At 35.5% G+C, this 20,802-nt stretch overlaps 1 protein-coding gene across 3 annotated transcripts; it reads right to left on the bottom strand.

Annotated features, from left to right (window-relative positions):
• Positions 1–216: 216 nt before the first annotated feature.
• Positions 217–20,537, bottom strand: LOC112027474 (uncharacterized). Of its 3 annotated transcripts, XM_065777300.1 has the most exons (8): positions 20,317–20,537; positions 7,677–7,897; positions 7,407–7,610; positions 7,018–7,188; positions 3,328–5,563; positions 2,329–2,444; positions 2,052–2,164; positions 217–496 (listed from the first exon to the last, which is right to left on the bottom strand). In XM_065777300.1, the coding sequence occupies exons 2-8, from the start codon at positions 7,867–7,869 to the stop codon at positions 389–391; spliced, it is 3,141 nt and encodes a 1,046-aa protein (XP_065633372.1). In that variant the 5' UTR covers positions 7,870–7,897; positions 20,317–20,537; the 3' UTR covers positions 217–388. The 3 variants fall into 3 exon arrangements, with proteins under 3 accessions (XP_065633372.1, XP_065633371.1, XP_065633373.1); XM_065777299.1 differs by having other exon boundaries at positions 7,407–7,897; XM_065777301.1 differs by having other exon boundaries at positions 7,407–7,769; positions 20,317–20,536.
• Positions 20,538–20,802: the final 265 nt, after the last annotated feature.

Below are 20,802 nucleotides of genomic sequence, written 5' to 3'. Positions count from 1 at the left end.
GGTTTTGCCCAAAATTCCGTTAGCTGTGAAACTGAGAACCTTCAACAGCCATCTGAGGCTATCCTTTCCGATCGGCTGCTGAACGCCCTAAATTGTTGTGTGTGAAATGATGGTCACTATGGCAGAAACCAATTCTTTTATCCACTTAAAAATATAGGGTAATCACGCTTAAAAAGATTCTTCCTTCACATGTTCAAGATGACATTCAAAATAGAATTTCCTACTTTCAACTAGATATTCATGCTTCACATAAATTTTTTTTTAAAAATTTTACATAGGCTACATAAGAATGCTCGTTAACTGTCTCAGTTCTCACTTTGCATTTGTGTGAGCTAGAATTTTAATTGCCGACACTAACAAAGATATAATGTCTGAAATCAGGAGATTCCTAGAAGCCTAACACTTTTCTCTTTTTGACTTTCAATCTTAAATCTTCTTCAGATGGGATCTGGGCACTGTCCCTTGAGGTTGCACTCCACCATGCCATAAGCTCATCCTGCAAAATGTAATGGGAATTTAACCACTTCACATTGAATATGTGACAAGCAAGATTCAGAATATTGTCAATCTCACTACTAGGATAGAACCTTGCTAATCACCATCCCTCAACTTTGTGTACAGTAATTGACCCAATTGATATGAAACCAATTGATCTAAACATTAAGAGTGACCATAAAGGTGAAATGTAATAAAAATTAGTAGTTGATATTATACTATATAATAATCCATTAACAGATTTACATGATATGTAGCAATTTCAAAGAATTATGTCATCCAGTTCTTGAACTGATCATCATGAGGCATTTTTGACCTTATACAGTTAGAATTTGCCAAGTTTGAGAGACAAGGCCTGAATTAGCTTTAAGTTGTGACTCCCATGATTTTGAGATTCCATAATCGCTTCCAGTTCAAATGTTAAATTGAGCATTTATGGGTCAAGTTATACCATTTTTTAGGGAAAACAACAATTTTAGTCCTTAAAGTTTGGTCCATTTTCCAATTGGTCCCTAGAACTTCAAAAGTGACAATCAAATCCTTAAAATTTGTAATATGATTCAATTTGGTCAGTAAAGTTTTCACCGTTTTCCAATTTAGTCAATAGAGTTTCAAAAGTTTGTAAAATGATTACTCCCATTTTTTCCCCTTTTATATTCTTGTATTTTCCTCACATATTCTCATAAACCAAACATGGAAATATGGAATAGACAATTATTAAGCAAATTTATATTCAGAAAGTGAAAATTATTATTCTATTTTATTTTATCGTAAATTCCATGTGGTAATAATGAGCCATCATGGTTGCTATCCACTTGGACTGTTAGCATGTAATTTCTAAGCTACATAAGCTTTTTTTAATTACATGACACATTAATGTCCACCTAGAGTGTGGACCAAATTGGATAATTTTATAAACTTCAAGGATTTGATTGCTACTTTTAGACCTCTAGAGATCAAATTGGAAAATGGAGCTAACTTTAATGACCAAAAAATATATACATCTATACCATATTTGACAGAAGGAATCCAAAACATTGCTTTGTTGCAGAGAGAAATATATATATATATATATACGCATATGAGATGATTCTCAAAATAAAAATAATAATCAGATACATATGAGATGGTTAATACACGCAAAATCAAATATTCAAAGAGAATTCCAGATGGATGGTATTTTTGGTGTCATCAATAAACTGGATAAAATGATAACTAAAACTTAAAAAACTGTCTTACACAATGTTCCCTGAATTGGAGACAATGTGCCACTTTAAAAGTACTTTGGACGGGGGAAGAGAAGTAAAAGAAAAAACATAACTATTATTTGACTTAGTCATACCATCATGCATTCTTAACACGTAAATGGATGTGTCAATAAGGGAAGAAAACCTCAAGTAGCCATATAAATTTTATGTAATGCTGTTAAATATTTCAAGCTTGAAAGATCTAGAGAATAATAAGTGAATTGAGCTTGAAACTGAATACTAGTAGCTTAGAAGCATAGACAAATATAGTGAGAGGAAAAACTGATATGCTGTCAGACTATTACTTACCTCCAGGAAATCATGGTTGGAGACATATTGACTCTCAACCAAACATTTGATTCCCCCTACGTTTACAGAGATAGAATTTTTTGCATTTTGTGGCGCATTCTCTCTTTGCTTCCCTGTGCATCCAGAAAAATAAAAACGAGTCAATTATAAAGGTAAGTCTTAAAGAAGTGCATTATGATAATCCACAAATTTGTTAACAAGTATGCAAATTATCTCCCTATCAAATTGATTAGTTATAAAACACGATAACGAAATAATGAATTAGTTCAACTTATACCAGTTATGTAAGCCACATGGTATCCAGTTCCACCTAGTCCTTCTTGCCACTTCCCAAGCCGTAGACGCAAGAAAAAACCATCAAGAGGTGATAGTGACATATGGGAATTCATCCATCTGGTGGCCATGCAACATAGAAAAAATCTTTTTTTTTTTAATTGCACATAGAGAATATCAATTACAGAGACGATGTACTACAGCAAGAATAAGTTTCAAAGTCAGCCCTTGCAAGTGCAGTACTCTAAACCATGCATCTACTAGAAGAACGAGTTCTACCACAATAAACCAAAATTCAAGATTGAAGAAATAAGCAATTTGTAATTTGGTTGATCTCAAAAAGGTATTTTTGGAAGCCAAGCATTTCATTAAAATTGAAGAGTAGCAATTAAAATTAATCCTCCCACTGAAAATGGGGTTTCTGATGTCCCTTTTTGTCATGTAGACATGCAACAGTTTTTCTAGACCGCTAGCATTACTATGTCATCCCAACCATAAAAATAGGCTTGATTTATGCAAAACGAAAAAAGAAAAGGAAAAAGTGCTCCAGAAAAATAAGAAAACTCTATTGCCTACCATATACAAAGAATGACACACAAGCACAGGTGTACTCACGCCACTGATGAAAACTGAGGATCCTGAGGACTCAAAGAATTGAGAAAAGATCAGATCATAAGCGCAAAAAAGACCACCATATCCGTTTAGCTTGAATTTACATGTTTGTAAATCTCCTATACATCAAACATACATTTATAGGCTGACTACTGTATGGCGTTCATATCATAAAGGGATAATTAAGCAAATTGTTAATTTTGCTGTATCCTTGAAATGCATGTGCAAACTGTCAGAGTTAATATCAACTGTAATTGAACATACTACTTGCCATAAATATTTTTTTTTTTTATAAGTAGCTACTTGCCATATATAAACGGAAATTCCAAGCAAACGAGTAATTAATAATGTGAGTTTACCAATGACAGGTTAATTAGTATGATCTACTTACTTTAGGATATCTGAGCGAGACAAACGAAGGCTTTTTATGGCATTAAATATTCCTTTTGGTACATCAGAAAGTTTCCTATTGATAGGCATGATCTGATTTTCTTTTGAATAGTTTTCCACAGGACTTGAAGCACTGTACTTCTTCAATGAATTTGCATTAGATCCTATTTCTTCAGCGGCTATCATTTCATTTGGTTTCCAATTAAAATTATGGTCTGATATTCTTAGAGCATTCCCATTACAAGCAGCTTGAAATTGAGTCTTCCAACCAGTTAGCAGCTTTGAATTTTCTTTACCTCCCGTTTTATGTTGCATTTCTCTAGGACCAACCAAAGAAGTACCACATCTTGTTTGATGTTGCCCTCTTGAGGATGTACTAGGGCATGCAACAGCCCAATGATTGAACTGGAAACATCTAATGCACAAGCAAGGCGCTTCTTCTGCCCCAATATAGGAATTGATATTCCTTAGAAGATCCTCAATCTCACTTTCTGTTATCTCAGAACACTCTTGTAAATGGTGACCCTTTATGCCACAATAGAAACAGGTTACAGTATCTTTTACATCTGATGGTATGATGTGTTTTAGGGCATCCAATCTTCTTGCAAAGATAGAAGCCATTGCCTCTAAACTTTTAAACTTTGGAGAAGGCAATTTAGGGTTCAATTTATTTACAGATTTCTGATCATTGTGGCCTTTGATCCAATTAAAACCAACAACTGCGTCAGTATCAGCAGGACACTTCTGTGATTCTTTGCCCAAAGCAAGCATTTGACCTTCAGCAGAGAGCTCCCTTACTGCCACACTTTTGTGGTTTTTGGAAAAGCCAACATAATTCTCAGGATAAGGAAGAGGTCTTGTGCAATCAGTGGAGCACTCAAGACCTACATCAATACTCTGGATGCGATCATCCATGTTTAACACAGGGCCAGAAGTTTTTGCACAAAACCGAGTTATCCACAAGCTATTTCTGTAATCATTAGTTGTCTTCCCTTCAGCTGGCAGATCAGAATCAATGTTCTCAGCACTGATAGTTCTACGTATACCCAGAGAAGAATTGGAGCTTATTCCATCTTTCTCATTTCCGAAGTCCACGTTGCATGACTTTTTATTCTCCCCGGAGTTAATCTTGCTATCTTCCTTACTGGAAACAAATGTCACTGGAAATGTTTTAGGCTGGTTTAATGAATCTGCTCCATTTCCAGAGGTTGATTCATCAAGCTTATCATTTGGCAGCAGATTTTGTCTGCATATTTTATCACCATCCCCACAAATGGATATTGGAGTAGCATTAATATTGCACATCTTGTTATCCAGCTCATGCTCCTTAGATCCTTCTCCAGTTTGATAATTGGCATTAAACAATGTTGTTTCTCCTCCTGCCTTTGGACAATATAGGGACTGAAAAATTGACTGAAAACCATTATTTTTGAATCCTGGATCATGATTCTTGTTGCATGTGAGAAGATTCTGATGTCCATGATCAGGATGTGCAATAGCAAAAGCAAGAGCAGGTGCCTCACCTTGCATTGGTTTTGAGAAACCCTTCATCATGTTCGATATCCAATTCATAAAGGAGCTATCTTGTTTAACATAGGATGTTGAACGGGGTGTATCTTGAATTTGGCTTTTGATTCTTTTACTCCCAACAATCATGTGTCCTTCAACGCTCCACCTCTTCTTGCCTGTTGAAAACAACCCACTGTTGCAGCTTTCAACACTCTCATGGCTATCATCTTCCTCTTTTGACAATCTTCGATCAATATCTCCATCAGATAAAGCATTTTCCTTGCCTTTCCTTCCAGGCATACGGATTCTGCTGTTAGTTAAGAAGACTTCAATCGGAACAGTCTTGTTTCTAGGAGATACAAATTTATCTGGCTGAAAGCCAGTTTTACCTTCATTGAACTCTGATTCTACAATCTTATTCGCTGCACCACAAGCACTATCACCAATCAGAGTTCGTAAATCATTCTCAGCAGTGAACTCCAGCATTTCCAAAGGTCTTTTGCCTGGGGAACTAAGATTCTGGACTGGAGTTTCAGAAGCTTTGCATTTATCCACAGGGAGAACATCAGAGGCCAAATTAATATTCTTGCCCAATATTTGATTGCCACTTCCAAAATCTCTGCCTCCACCTCTAGAGTCCTCAGAAAATGGTTCATTTGCCACCATGTCAGGTTTAGGTTCAACTATTTTGGTTGGTATAATATCAGATGTTCCTCCATATACCAGACCTGTTGGTAAATCAGCAGGTTAAATCATGTCAGATGTCAAGAAAATAATGAATGCTCCATCAACTTTGAGAAAAGTAAGATATAAATAAAATGTCCACTTAACATGGAAGGAAAAACAGTTTGCATGGCTTGTGCATTTGAGGCAAAATAGGAAGTGCCAAATATTTTGATGGTTCTTGCAGAAGGCAAATGACCCATTCCTTTTGTTAAAATAGAAATAAGAAAATAAAGAGATGTACAAGGAGAGAAGGTAGAACTGTAGAATCAAGGAGAATTAATGTGGTTTAGCCTAATGTTACGTCCTTTGTGGAAAACCCATAGCAGCTACATTTTTGCTATTTAGAATTGTGTATTACAAGAATTCAATATAGGGTATGTACACACAATGGTTGACTTAGGGCCATTGATTATGCCTGGGATCAAGGAACAGGACTAAGGTATGTACATAGCAAAACGTAGAGAGTCAAACAAAGCATGTGCACATACTAACACCCACCTCAAACTCAAGGGGAATTATAATCTCATGAGGAAAACCATGACCATGAATGACCGGATTAGATATAGAATGGACCAGGCATAACGTGGAATGAATATGTGAAATGCTGACAATAGTTGATGGCAACTACCAATGACAATCAGCAACAAGAGAATGGTTGCACCAGTGACCAAAGAGTAGCTCCTATGGTCGAAGAATGGCTACACTGGTGGCCTGAGGAATATCAAGAGGATAACATTGTGGTGAAGCATGTGAGCAATTTGGTGGGTTTCATATAGATTGAACCTAAAAAGAATGAGTGATATACCAATTAGTGTGACTTGGGAGCCTCAAATGGGGAGATAGAACATTAGAACCCAAAATCAGAATCTATGTGAAAAATGGACTAGGAAAGAGGTTGGGACAGTGGCTGGCAATGACTGGTCCAAATGATGATCAGCAGTGCTATCTGAGCGATGGTCGGCGGTGGAATACTTGAATCTTATTGAAGGCCACAGAAAAGTGCCTCTCATACCATGCTAAAACAGAAATAAGAAAATGAGATGATGTAAAAAGAAAGTGGAACCAAAGAGAATTAACATAGTTCAGCCTAACAACCTACATCCAAAACCAAAACTCTTAGCAGCTACATCTTTGCTATGCAGAATTGTGTATTACAAGAACCCAATACAGAATAAATATACACACAATGGTTGACCTATAGGGGCAATTGATTATGCATAGATCAAGGATAATTGATATATCTTGATTCAAGGTATAATAAAAGGCCATGATGAAGGTACATACACAATAAAACACAGAGAGCAGATTCATCAAGTCGTATAAAATAAGTGCATATACTACCATGTTTCTAGAACAGTAGAAATAGATCGGTTGTAGACCAAAGACCAGAGTAACTTGAAAGGACTACCTAGAACTATCTTCTGGGAAAAAAGAGTCAAAAGATACGGGCATGCACCTGGCACACTAGGAGAATTGTTTTCACTGGTCTCAGATATTTCAGCCATTTGAATATTGATTGGGGCACAAATATCATCACCTTCACTCTTTCTTAGATCCTCCTTTCGAGTAACTTGTAGAACAGATGATCCTACCATGGTGTTCACTTCCTCCATATTACGAACAGGTCCTGCCAAACAAGTGTCCTCAGGTTTTGTTAAACAGGTTTCGAGGGGAAAACATGAAACAATACATATAAAAGATTGATCTTGATAGGTCCACATTCATCATTATACAACTTAATACCTATTCATAAACTTTTTCTCCATTACTAAGAAAAATTTAGAACAAATATCTAACCCAACCCCACGTACCCTACAATTTAACATAAAAAATAATTTACCTAACCTGTCTTATGTTCATGATTTGGCTGACACTCTGGCATGCCACCACCAGCACTTGTAAGAGATGCATTTGAAGTATTTGCACCAGCAAAATCATCCTTTGTATGACTTGCCACTTGTGGTATAACGACTTCATCTACAGGTTTGTCAGTTGTAGAACTCCCGCCCATAAAGCTTTGAGGTGCTGGAAAATCCACATTGCTTGGTCCTGCACCCCACAGAAGTGAGGGTTTTTTATTGGCAAAGCTGGAATCAGCACGTTTGAGAGTCAAACCTTTATGCGGAGACCAAACTAGTTCAGAAAGGGGATCAGAGGCCACAAATGTCATGTCTATCCTTGAAGCTGCATTTGCACCTGCACCTGCACCTGAATCAGTGTTCATTGGTCTCTGAATACACTGATTAGAATAACTCGGTGCAAGTCCTAATTCAGTCACTGGTTCTATGTTCTCATTGTCCACATTCATATTTGGTTGGATGGATTAATAGGCAATCCTGAAATGCCAACAGGGACCAATTAGTCTGCTAAACATGTGAATCATTAACAATCACAACAATCGCCTTTTTTTTCTCTCTCTCTCTCTAGTTTTTAAATGGGGAATGCAAGTATCACAATATAAGGTGAATAATTGGAGTTTCCAGATTAAACATACTGTAGTAGCATTGCTTTGAAATGTGTCTCACAAGTATAGGAGATGAATTAATCTTAATCTGTTTGTAAACCTTTTAGACAGAAGGTTAATAAGATTACAAAGACCCTACTAAAGAGAGGTGAAACTTTTAATCCAATTTATGGAAGGAGATGCCTTAGTAACTTTCTCTTCCTTCTCTTAAGAGAGAAGAGTGAGAAAATAAACAGGACCTATATAGCACATCGAAAAAACAAAACCTCATTAAATGCATCTTTGACTGTGAGCACTTTGATATGCCAAGCGAACGTGTTGAAAGTCTGAAGATCAAATGTAAATGACAATTGACGAAGATGTTATCTTAGAATATTATAATGGCAGGAAATTCATAGGGAAAGTTCAAAGATTTCGACAAAAGTATAAAAGATTGTCTGAAAATTTTGGAATTAAATTAAAATAGCAAACATAGGAAGGAAAAGGGATTGTGGCCAAGCAACTTGATTCAGAAAAGAAAGCCATTCTTATATTAGTAAAGATATCCTTCAAACTTCGAAGGATACTATAAGTATTACTTACAAGTAATTTAATTGCTGGGAAATTTAGGGGAAATCAAATGAAAGAACACGAGAACAAACAGGCCTACAGGCACAGATGAATTATTATCTTGAAGAAATTATTTTCCTCCACTTGTAAGGGTCATCAAAGAGCCCATGGCCCACGGGCCGACCCAAAAACCCGGCAGCCCATCAGGCTAATGGGCGGCCCAGCCCATTGTTATTGAGGCCCATGGGTAGCCCACTAGCCTAGTGGGTTAGGCCGTTGGCTAGTTTTTATGCCCATAGGCACCCGGTGGGCTAGCCCAGTAGCCCAACCCGTTGCCCAATCCAATAACTTAGAACTTTTAACAAAAATATATAGGAAGTGTATGAAGGATTGATCTTGAGATATTGTAATAGAATTTCTTAAGAAAACTCTCCCAACCACTAAGATTCTTAAAGTAATTGTGCTAAACTTAGTTTACTAAATATATATTTTTCTAGTAGTCTAGCAAATTTGAATTAACCATTTGATTTTTTTTATTAAAGATAAAAATAAAAAACTATTTGAAGCCTTATTTAAAAAAAATTAAATAGATTTGACGATAAAATAAATTATAATTAAGTATTAAAGTCTTTGATTCTTTCCTTTTAAAAAAACTAGATTGATTATTCCCTTATTAAAAATTGATTATTTATTTCTAAAAATAATAAAATAATTGCTAACACAATCTCATGGGTAGCCCATTAGGCCTAACTTAGTAAACTAGCCCATTAAAGACAAATTGGCATTGCCCATGGGCAGGGTCATGGGCTGGGGTTTTCTCTTTCGGCCCAGCCCGACCCGGCCCGTTAACTAGTTAATAGCCCATTATGCCCAGCCTATTGTGTCCTTGGGCCAAGCAAAAATGGGCCGAGCCAGCCCGACCCGGCCCATTGACGACCCTTATTGAATTAACCATTTGATTTTTTTTATTAAAGATAAAAATAAAAAACTATTTGAAGCCTTATTTAAAAAAAATTAAATAGATTTGACGATAAAATAAATTATAATTAAGTATTAAAGTCTTTGATTCTTTCCTTTTAAAAAAACTAGATTGATTATTCCCTTATTAAAAATTGATTATTTATTTCTAAAAATAATAAAATAATTGCTAACACAATCTCATGGGTAGCCCATTAGGCCTAACTTAGTAAACTAGCCCATTAAAGACAAATGGGCATTGCCCATGGGCAGGGTCATGGGCTGGGGTTTTCTCTTTCGGCCCAGCCCGACCCGGCCCGTTAACTAGTTAATAGCCCATTATGCCCAGCCTATTGTGTCCTTGGGCCAAGCAAAAATGGGCCGAGCCAGCCCGACCCGGCCCATTGACGACCCTTATCCACTTGAATGAGTTTCCTAATGGGTTGCAGGCAAATCGTCCTTAGTATACAATAAGCCAAGATTTCTACAACAGCAAACTTGGAGAATCCTATGAATTTCTCTCTAATAGTGTGCAAAATCTTAAAATTCCTTTTTCAAAATTATGTAAATAAATAAATATAAATGCTTATTTATAACTAATGAAGAGTTGCCAATAAAAAGTCACCTTTGAAATGTCACCCACGATAGGAATGAAGAGTTTCCAAAGAAAAGTCACATTTGAAATCAATATATATTACTAAAAGCTGAAGCGTAGCGTTTAATGATGCTGCTCTCACGTTGCAACACATCAGCTGCCACGTCATTTTTTTTTAATAATATAATTTGTCCTACAATTTTAAAATGATTTTTACAATTTTCAGCCTTACAAATGTTGTCCACTACTTATTTATTTACTTCCACTATCACCTTATAATAAATGTAGCCCACTACTTACTTATTTACTTCCACTATCACCTATAATAAATCTGTATAATTAATTCAGCCCACTTCTTATTTGTTTAGTTCCACTATCAAGCCTAACTCAAAACCTTTTCAGTTTAGCTTTAAAGTTTTGTGTGAGCATTTTCAGTTAAAAAGAAAACAAAACGTTGAAGCCTCTCAAGCTTTAGGAATTTTTTTTTTCCCAATTTTTCTATAATTGTTTTTAACATTTATCTTTTTAATATTACACTTCTCCAACCTTTCTCTCTTCCTTACCATTTCATCTCCCCACTACTTCTTAAATCTTTTTTCCTCCCTTACCTTTTCATCTCCCCACTACCCTCTATATTAATATCATTCTTCCTCTTGTCCTTCATCTTCCTTTATTTTTATCTCTTCTTATTCACACCCTCTTACTATAAAGCTGAAGCGTAGCGTTTAATACTGATGCTCTCACGTTGCGCCACATCAGCTGTCACGTCATTTTTTTTTATAATATAATTTGTCCTACAATTTTAAAATAGTTTTTACATTTTCCGGCCTTATAAATGCAACCCACTACTTACTTATTTACTTCCACTATCATCGTATAATAAATCTTTATAATTAATCCAGCCGACCTCTTATTTATTTAGTTCCACTATCAAACTCAATCCAAAATCTTTTCAGTTTAGCTTTAAAGTTTTGTGTGAGCCTTTTCAGCTTAAAAAAATAAAAAATAAAAAATGTTGAAGCCTTTCAAGCTTTAGGATTTTCTTTCTCCAATTTTTCTATAATTGTTTTTAACATTTATTTTTTTTAATATTACATTTCTCTAACCTTTCTCTCTCCCTTACCATTTCATCTCCCCACTACTTCTTCAATCTTTATCCCTCCCTTACCTTTTCATCTCCCCACGACCCTCTACATTAATATCATTCTTCATCTTTTCTTTCATCTTCCTTTATTTTTGTCTCTTCTTATTCATACTCTCTTACTATAAATTTGTCACTATCTCTTCTATTCTATGCATAGTTTTCCCTCACAAAAAAAAAAAAAAATTTTTTTTTTTTTTTTTTTTTTTTGTCGTGTTTTTTTTTTAATTGCTAAATATTATCCTATTGTGTTCTAAAGAATTAAATATAGCATATAAAAATATAATATTATTTTATTACATAGCATGATTTGAATAATTTGCTATTTATTCTGTTACATAGCATGATTTTTTATAGTGCTTAATTTAGATGTTAAACTATGAGACTTTACTAATTTTTTTTTATTTTCTAATCCTTTGTGGTGGACAAAGTACTCTATAATGCCATTTATTTAAAGAAAAGCAAAGGCTAGCCAAACGAAAAAAATCAGATAGGTGACAAATTTTAACTTTTGCAATTTTATTTTAATTATTATTATTTTATAACGATGCATATATAAAAATTTAATTCTTAGATTTTGCTAATAATTGTTTATTTGATAATATGTTTTGGGTGGCCGAAATTATAATTTCTACAAAAAAAATAACCTTAATAGTTATCAAAAATAAAATTTTATCATAATATTGGTTCAATTAATCATTGTTAAGTTTTATTAATTTTTTTAAGTTTAAGTTTTTTTTGGTATTTTGGATTGTTTCTATATTACATTTATGATTGTTCCTATAATAAATAAAAATATAATTACAAAATACATTACTCATTATTAGATTAGTTTAAATTGTATAAAAAAAATTAATAAAACCACCATAAAAATAATTATCACGCGCAACGCGCGGGTTCACGGCTAATGTCACTTAAGAGCATCCGCATTTGGATGGCTATATGCCAAATGCAAAGCAAATTTAGCATACAAACCCAAAATACACCCAGCAGCTGGAAGGCCAAATGTGAAATGCTAAAAAAATTTTGGGATATTGCTACAGTACCATCTTAAATGTAAGATGGTACTGTAGCTCAATGTTATAAAAAAAAAAAAAAAAAATTTAATCCTTCCTCCTCATTTTTAACCCGCGAATTTCTCTCTCATCCCTCATTATTTTTGTTCTTTTCTCTCTCTTCCTTCTCTCTTTCTCATTTGCTCTCCGATCTCTTCAGACTCAAGACCTATCCACCGGAGCCTCACGCCGGAGCCTCAACGGCAGAATCGGATGGGCCAGCTAGAGGGCTCCGATGGCTCCAATGGGTTTGAATCGGCGTGAGCGCATCGGTGAGCCTGAATGGGTTTGGATCGGCGTGAAGCTCCGGTGGTGGGGTTTTTTTTTTTGGGTTTGGATCGGCGTGAGGCTCCGGTGGTGGGGTTTTTTTTTTTTGGGTTTGGATCGGCTGGTGGTGGGTTTTTTTTTTTTTTTTGGGTTTGAAACTCATGGATTGTGTTTTGTTTTTGTTTTTGTTTTTGTTTTTGTTTTGGGTTTCTGTTTTTGTTTTTGTTTTTGTTTTTGTTTGTGTGGCTCTGTGTGTGTGTGGTGATGGGTTTGGCTGTGTGTGGCTCTGTGTGTGTATGGTGATGGGTTTGGCTGTGTGTGGCTCTGTGTGTGTATGGTGATGGGTTTGGCTGTGTGTGATGAAACCGGTGCTAGAGGTTGGCTCTGTGTGTGTGTGGCGATGGGTTTGGCTCTGTGTGTGTGTGTGTGTGTGTGTGTGGTGTTGGGTTTGGCTGTGTGTGTGTGTGGCTGGGTTGAAACCGGTAATGAGGGTGAAAGAGAGGAAGAGGAATAGAAAAAGAGAAATAGTAAAAGAAAAGAATAAAATAGAATATTTAAATAAAATGAGATAAGAAATAAAATTTTGGGATGCTGGGTGTATTGTAAATGGTATGGTATAATTGAAAAAGTAGATTTTTGAGATGGTAAAATAGGATGAGATATAAGATTGGGATGTGGATGCTCTAATAATGGGTTTAGCACCCTAAAACGTTGCCAATGCTATTACTAGCTGTTAGGAACACAAACAGGTTCATTTCCCTTATTTTTCCACATAATTATGCTGAAAATATACTTTCTGCAACTATTGCGCTCAAGCAAGATGAAGTGAAAATGCACTTTGCTCGGGCAAGCTGCCGTGCTTGCTTGAGTGAACTCTTCAGTAACCAAAATAAAACTCCAACCAAAAGTTTCGCTTGTCCCTTGCTCATCTCTTGCCTGTCCCTCGCTTATTTAAAACCAGTTTTTTATTACCTTTAATCTTTTGCCATTCTTCTACTTTTCTAGTAGAATCTTCTCACGTATAACAACCTACATGTGGATATCTATATATACAACAATCCCCCACTAGGTTGTAATATCCATATCCAACTTAGGTTGACACTATGTGTCACGCATAAAGAAGGTGTTTTTCAACTTAAACCTCCCACTAGTTTAGTGTTCTCATGACTCCAACAAGGCTCCTAGAAGTTAATGATGGTCAAAGCTTAAAGCAAAACTATTTGCCTCAAAGCAAGAGAAAACATGCATATGAAAGCATCCTTTACACCAAAGACTCAAATCTTGTTAACACTATTATGACTATGTGCTACTCCATGGAATCCTAACTCTAGTTTAAAAATGGCACTTTATGCTCGCATAAGTGGAATTTCCTATGATGTCCCTGTTACACAAAAATTTAAATGTATATTGACCTTCATTAAGAGTATAAAGTCATCCTCTATAACGTAACAGTAAGCATTAATCTATTTTGAATGCGACTTCAAAATTTTAGTTCTCAACTATCCACTTATGAACATGCTGTTGCTACCCTTTAAACCTCTTTAGATTGGATCTATCTGAGACTGAGGTTCATTTCTTGCTATCGGTAATTCTATTCAAAGGATTTTAGTCCCATTCAAATGGATATGGTATACCAAATCTCAAGACACACAAGTGATAGATGGGTCTATTAAGTTGCTTTTAGATTTTACATAGACAACGGATAATCCAATTAACTATTACTTTTCTAGTTATTCTTGTCTGAGATTCATATGTCTAAAGTTCATTCATTTAACTGTAGTGGATGACTACACTAAATGCACATATATTTACTTAATGAAACATTAATCAAATACCTATTCGGCTATTCCCTTTTATAATCTTTTGTCCAACTCATTGAGTTGTCAAAATCATCCATAGCGATAACAGACCAAAATTTGACATTCCTTCATATTATTCCTCTAAAGGCATTATACATGAAACTAGTTGCACTACTCTTTCAGGGCCACCTACCTAAATATTTTTGGTATTTGATCAATAGGACATGCATAGCCCTCCTAAAATTGTTTTAGGTCCAGCCCCCTTATAACCACTTAAAAGTTTTTGGTTGCCTTGGTTCCGCCTCCACCCACTTTCAAAAACCCTCAAAATTGATGCATGTGCTACGCAGTGCATTCTCCTTGGTTATCTTGTGGCCAAAAGAGAAATTACCTTTGTCTCTCGGGATGTCCTCTTTTATGAAGACCATTTTCCCTTCTCTCTTACAACTTCCCCCTCATTATCACTTCTATTGTCCTTCCCTTTTGACAATCCCGACATCACCCACCCCACTAAGCACCATGCTCCTGACATCTTTACCCCTATCCCTGCGCCTCCCTGAAAATCATCATAATCCACCAAGCTTCCTACTTACTTGCACGTAGAGGAGGCAATTCATGTTCACATTGTCGGGTTTGTGTTGTGTTGAGCCATGAGTATTCAGCTATATGTGTTAACCTAAACCCGACCTTCTTTAGTAAACGTATCAGAAATCCTCAATCCTAACACGACCTGTCTATTAAATAGGTCAACTCGACACAACACATTTAACCCATTTAATTAACAAGTCATGGAAAGGTCAATATAAATGATTTGTTTAATAACTTGTTTAATTAATAGGTCATATCGGATCCAAATAACATGTTATTGATTCTCTTATATCTAAAATTAAAATACAATACAACCATAAATATAGTACTAAAAATATAATTACAACCATAAATTAAGTAGTAATAGCAAAATAATAATAACAAAAGCTAATACATTTATACGCTAAATAGGTCAAACAGATTCGCATGTTGAACATGAATATGACTTATTTATTAAAAGGATCAGTCATGTCAACCCGAATATGACCCGAACCCATTTATCCTTAACCCATGACTTATTTATAAATGGGTTAGTCATATCGGGTTTGCTGGTCGTGTCAGATTTTCCCACCCCTACTTGCACAATTTCCACCTTGGTCAAGCTCTCTTGACTCGGCCCACTCCCTCATCCAACTTAGCTTTGGTTAGCTCTTTTGGTACTTCTTACCCCTTTTCTCTCTCATATGATGATTTATTGCCCTCACTAGGCTTTCACATTTTATCTCTCTCTAGAAAAAACCTAAGTTTTTCTTGCAAGTTATGCAAGATCCTAAGTGAAAAAATGCCACGTGCGCCGAAATTGATGCCCTTAAAGCTAACAACACAAGAACTCTCACTAATTCTCCACCCAACAAAAAGCCCAATGACTGCAAATGGGTTACAAGATCAAGTACCATCCTCATGGCTCTATGGAACGCTATAAGGCTCTTTTGATTGCTAAAGGATACAATCAACAAGAGGTCCTTACCTACTTTGAGACTTTCACCCCAGTCGCCAAGTTAGTCACTATTTGTGTCTTCCTTGTCCTATCCACCACACACAATTGGCACCTTCACTAGCCAGATGTCAAAAATGACTTTCTGTAAAACGATCTTGATGAGAATGTCTATATGCACCTTCCTCCTAGTTCTGAACAAAAGTGGAGATGGTATGTAAATAAATCTCCAAATGGTCACAAACAAGCTTCCCGACAATGGTTTGCAAAGTTTTTTCAACTATTCTGGATGCAAGATACAAGAAATCCAAAGCAGATTACTCAGTGTTAGTTCGATGCTACTAACATGAGTTTACCACTGCCCTTATTTATGTTAATGACATCATTCTAACAAGGAACATTTTGGAGCATATAAGAACTCAAGAAATTCTTAGGAGAACAATTCAAACTTAAAAACCTTGGAAACCAAAAACAACTCGGGTTTTTGTGGATAAAAGTTGCACAATCAAAGAAGGCAATACCCATACCACAACACAAATATGCACTTGAAATTCTTGACGAAATAGGGTTTCTGGGAGCAAAGCCATCCTAGTTCCTAGTGGAGCAAAATTTGCCACTCAATGAGTGTGAAGGAGACTTCATTATTGATCCCTCATCATACCATTGACTAATTGGGAGACTAATATGCTTAACCATTACCAAGCCAGATTTGACTCATATAATGCATATTATAAGTTAGTTCACGGACAAGCCTCGAATACCCCATCTAGATGGGGCACATCAAGTATTGAGATACATCAAGCAAACATCAGGTTTAAGGAATTTTCAAGGATGCTGGTAAATTAGTCACTAGATACTAAATATTACTTGGACAATCTCTCATTTCCGGAAGACCAAGAAATAAACAAATGTTTAACCTTCATCAGCTGAGGTAGAATACAAATCCATGGAGACTTCTTGTTGTAGGAAACAACTCTTAGTAGACCCCAATATCTCACACCTAAAACCATCTAAGTTATACTACGACAACAACCCCGTCATTCATTTAGCTTCAGACCAAGCCTTTCATGAATGCACAAAACATATCTAGAGAAATTGTCATGTAGTGATAGAAAACTCCAAAGTTGGCTCATCCAAATTGCACACGTCTCTACAAATCAACGGCTAGCAAATTTGTTGACTAAAGCACTTGCGCATTTACAAGCTGAATTTCTACTTTGCAAGTTGGGTGTCCTGAATTTTCACTTCAACTTGATGGGGAGTGTTGAAGATCAAACATATATGCAAAACTCACCCACCAAATTTGTTAAGGAAGACTAGATCAGTACGGAAAGTTCACCAACCACATCAACATCTCCATGTAATTAGCAAAATCAGGCTTATAAGGAAACTAACGGCAATATCAATCAAAGTAGATTTCACAAGAGTAGAGATTTTGTTTTTAAAAAACATGTATATATAGAAACCTATATAATAGAACAAAGCATTGCAAAATAGAAAATAACACTAATTTTGTGGCTGTAGGCTTGGCTTTCATAGCCGAATTACGTGCTCCCTTTCTTCATAGTCATGTATGTTTTACAGCTTCAACATTATAGTCATATATGTTTTACAGCTTCACCATTATTGTACCAGGAAAATGGCTCACAAATGTCATGACCACAACTCTATAGATCGGAATGAAAGAGTCCTATTTTATGGTTTTCTTAAGATAACCAAGAATTCTATTGATCGATTTCCAATGATCAACACTAGGATTATTGTACTTTGAAAGTTTGCATACTGTGAAGACTATGTCTAAGAGCATCCACAATAGTGGTGCTAAAAAGCTAAAAATCTATTTTTACCACCACTATACACAAAAAAGGCACTATTATAGTGGTGTTATATGTAAATATTTTACCTATCTTGCTACAGTGCACAACTATATATATGGCTGTGCACTGTAGTTGAAAGTTAAAAAAAAAATAATAATAATTCATTTTTATTCTACCTCTAATTAAAATATTATTTTTTTCGTTTTTTTTCCTATTTCTTTTCTTCTCACAACTCTCACAACTCTCAACTCTCTCTCTCAACATTCAAACCTCTCACGCTACACCCCCCCCCCCGACCCACGCCACCACAAACCCAGCTCGCTTGCTTAGCTCCGACCCACCCCTTCCGCTGACCTAGCTTGCCATCCCAAGCCCCAAGTCCCAAGCCAAGAGAGAGATGTACAGGTAGAGCAATGAGATCGAAGATTGTGTTAGCGTACTCAGAAACCAAAGCATCAGCGAGGATGTTGACAATGTGGGCAGCATCGACACGGGGTTGATTCTCCATTGAACCCACAGTAACATCAGCTCCAACTCGTCGCAGAAAGTCAATGGTAATTTTGTTTGTGATTGGTGATTTTTGACGGTCTAGGTTGAGGAAAAAGATTGGGAATTTGGGTTGGTGGTTTTTTTTTTCTTGTTGTGGACTACTGGTGGTGGTGGAGGTGGAGGTGGTTGTGAGTGTGATTGTGGTTGATGGTGGAGGTGGTTGCAAGGGAGTCAATACCGTACCGGAGGCTGTACCGATTTGGCCAGTGATACGATATATTTCGGATACTGGTTAATACCATTGTACTGTTTCGGGTTTACCGCTATTTTTTATATTTATAAATAAGATATATATATATATGTGTGTGTGTGTGTGTGTGTGTGTGTGTATGTATGTGAGTGTGTGTGTGTATATATATATATATATTATAATAAATATAAAAGTTTAGCATAAAACATTTCTTCAATTCAGAACTAATTATTCATGGTTTTAGACTTTAATATCAATTAAAAGAAAAAAAAAAAAAACACAATATAAAAAATAGAAAGCTTAAATAAAAAACTTTTTTCTATATTGGCCGGTATGCCCGATACCGGCCGGTATTGCACAAAATTGACCGGTACGGCCGGTATGTTTTCCGGTACAAAACAGAGGGGTTATATGTACCGGTTGGCTTGCCAGTACGGTATATACCGGCCGGTATGGTATGAAATCGACTCCCTTGGGTGGTTGCAGTTGAGGTTGGTTACTGAAGTTTGCTGTGGATATTTTTATTATTATTCTAATGAGTTATTTGTATTATTTTAATCAAATAGCTAAAAATATAGACCCATTGATGTCGAGTGTGAAGAGGTCAAATAAATAAAGTGACTTTATAGGTGCCAAATAGCTAAATTTTTAGCTCCACTGCCGTGGATGCTCTAATATGGTACAATGCATAGCATACACCATGCTACCTATAGCGCTAGCATACTTGAGATTTACTATTACCCTCCCAAATTCTCACTTAACTTACTTTATGCTGGAATCAAAAGGCATATTCACCTCTTTTATCTTGAGATATTCAAAGCTAGTAAGAAATTTCTCAATATAATGAGATTGATATAGCGAAAAACCTCCACTATATTTCTTTACTTTAATTCCCATAACAGTATCCACTTCAGTAAGATCTTTCATCTTAAATATAAAAGTCAAAAACTTAGGGTCCGTTTGAGAATAGCTTATTTAGCTGAAACTGAAAACTTTTTGCTAAAAGTATTTTAGATAAAACTGAAAATTAGCTGAAATAATACAATGAGACCCATAATAGTACCAAAAAGTGCAATAAAACCTATAAACAAACAATAGCAAAAATAAGCTAAATAGTAAGAAAAACTGTCTAATATAAGCTATCCCAAACGCAACCTTATAGTTTAAAATCCATCTTCAAAGTCAGTTCCAAATATAAGCATATCATCGTATCATTAACATAAAAGACACAACGAACTTGTAAGCTTTATTGTATTTAAACTTGGAAACTTAGGGCTAAACTAGCTTATTGTCCTTAAACCTATTCCTGATTACATTTTCATTAGTGGTAAAAGAACAAGATGATTGCAAGTCGAGTCAGAAAACCTGACCTTTACTACTAACAAAAATTTCCTGAAACACTGAGAGCACAATCATGACTTAAGAAGGCATGATACTACAATTGATTTGCTAATGCTAATGGGCTGCATTAATTTAGCGTAAGATTATACTTGGACCATATAAAATGAAAATCTATGATCTAAGTCTAACCCCTACTTTCATAGCTAAAATTTGAACTTTATGAATAATAGTACACAAAACATCACACACACATAAACTATACATTGATTATTTATATATAATTTATTAATTTAGCGGTGGGGTGAATCTAGCGTAGGTTCTCTTGCTTCTTGTTCAGAATTAAAGCCCTAACTTAGAAATAAGGGAAAGATCATACAAGAAAGCCTTTGTTATTTGAAGAAATGGAAGTTTCAGAAGCTATACAGGATCAAAGCAATGAACTTATGGCAAAAGCAACAGAATTAAGGAATATCCATTAAGTAAAGCATGATTTTTGGATACCCACATACCTGTTTTTCCTTATATCCATGGAACTTGCTTTCCTTCTGTCACTTCTTTGTGCTACTTTATGCAGGATACTATAAATACACTGCACTCCAAAAGGCTTAGTACAAACTATAAGAAGAAAAAAATATATATATGAAAGATTGTAGGAGAACAAAGAGTGAGAGTGAGAGCGAGAATGTGAATCTTTTTTCTTTAGAGAGAAAGAGAAAGAGAAAGAGAAAGAGATGAGACCAAACCAGTTAAGAGTCCTTGCAAATACCATGCGTCATGATAGCGAAGTTACATGAAGCTCACAGCCTTTTCCAAAGATTCTGAGATATGAGGTTAACAAAATTCCACGCGGCTCGTTGTCTGCCAAATACATATTGTTTATTTTGTAGTAACATTTTTAATAAATAATATTATATTATTAGAAAGTGAGTACTGTCTCCTGTGTATAATTTTATCAGCTGTCAAAAGTTCGTGTTTCCTTTTTGAGTATATATAGT

This window comes from Quercus suber, unplaced genomic scaffold (assembly GCF_002906115.3).
Source record: "Quercus suber isolate HL8 unplaced genomic scaffold, Cork oak 2.0 scaffold_152, whole genome shotgun sequence".
NCBI lineage: Eukaryota > Viridiplantae > Streptophyta > Magnoliopsida > Fagales > Fagaceae > Quercus > Quercus suber.
Note: the sequence above shows the minus strand (reverse complement) of the source record. Positions and strands in the feature narration are given on the sequence as shown.

Bases quoted from the DNA above. Each gene is read 5' to 3' on its own strand.
- LOC112027474 (XM_065777299.1), bottom strand. From the start codon at position 7,869: ATGAATGTGGACAATGAGAACATAGAACCAGTGACTGAATTAGGACTT. The intron at 5,564-7,017 runs GTGCATGCCCGT...ATTTACCAACAG, and splicing joins CAATTCTCCTAGTGTGCCAG to GTCTGGTATATGGAGGAACA. The intron at 497-2,051 runs GTAAGTAATAGT...TACATTTTGCAG, and splicing joins CCAACCATGATTTCCTGGAG to GATGAGCTTATGGCATGGTG.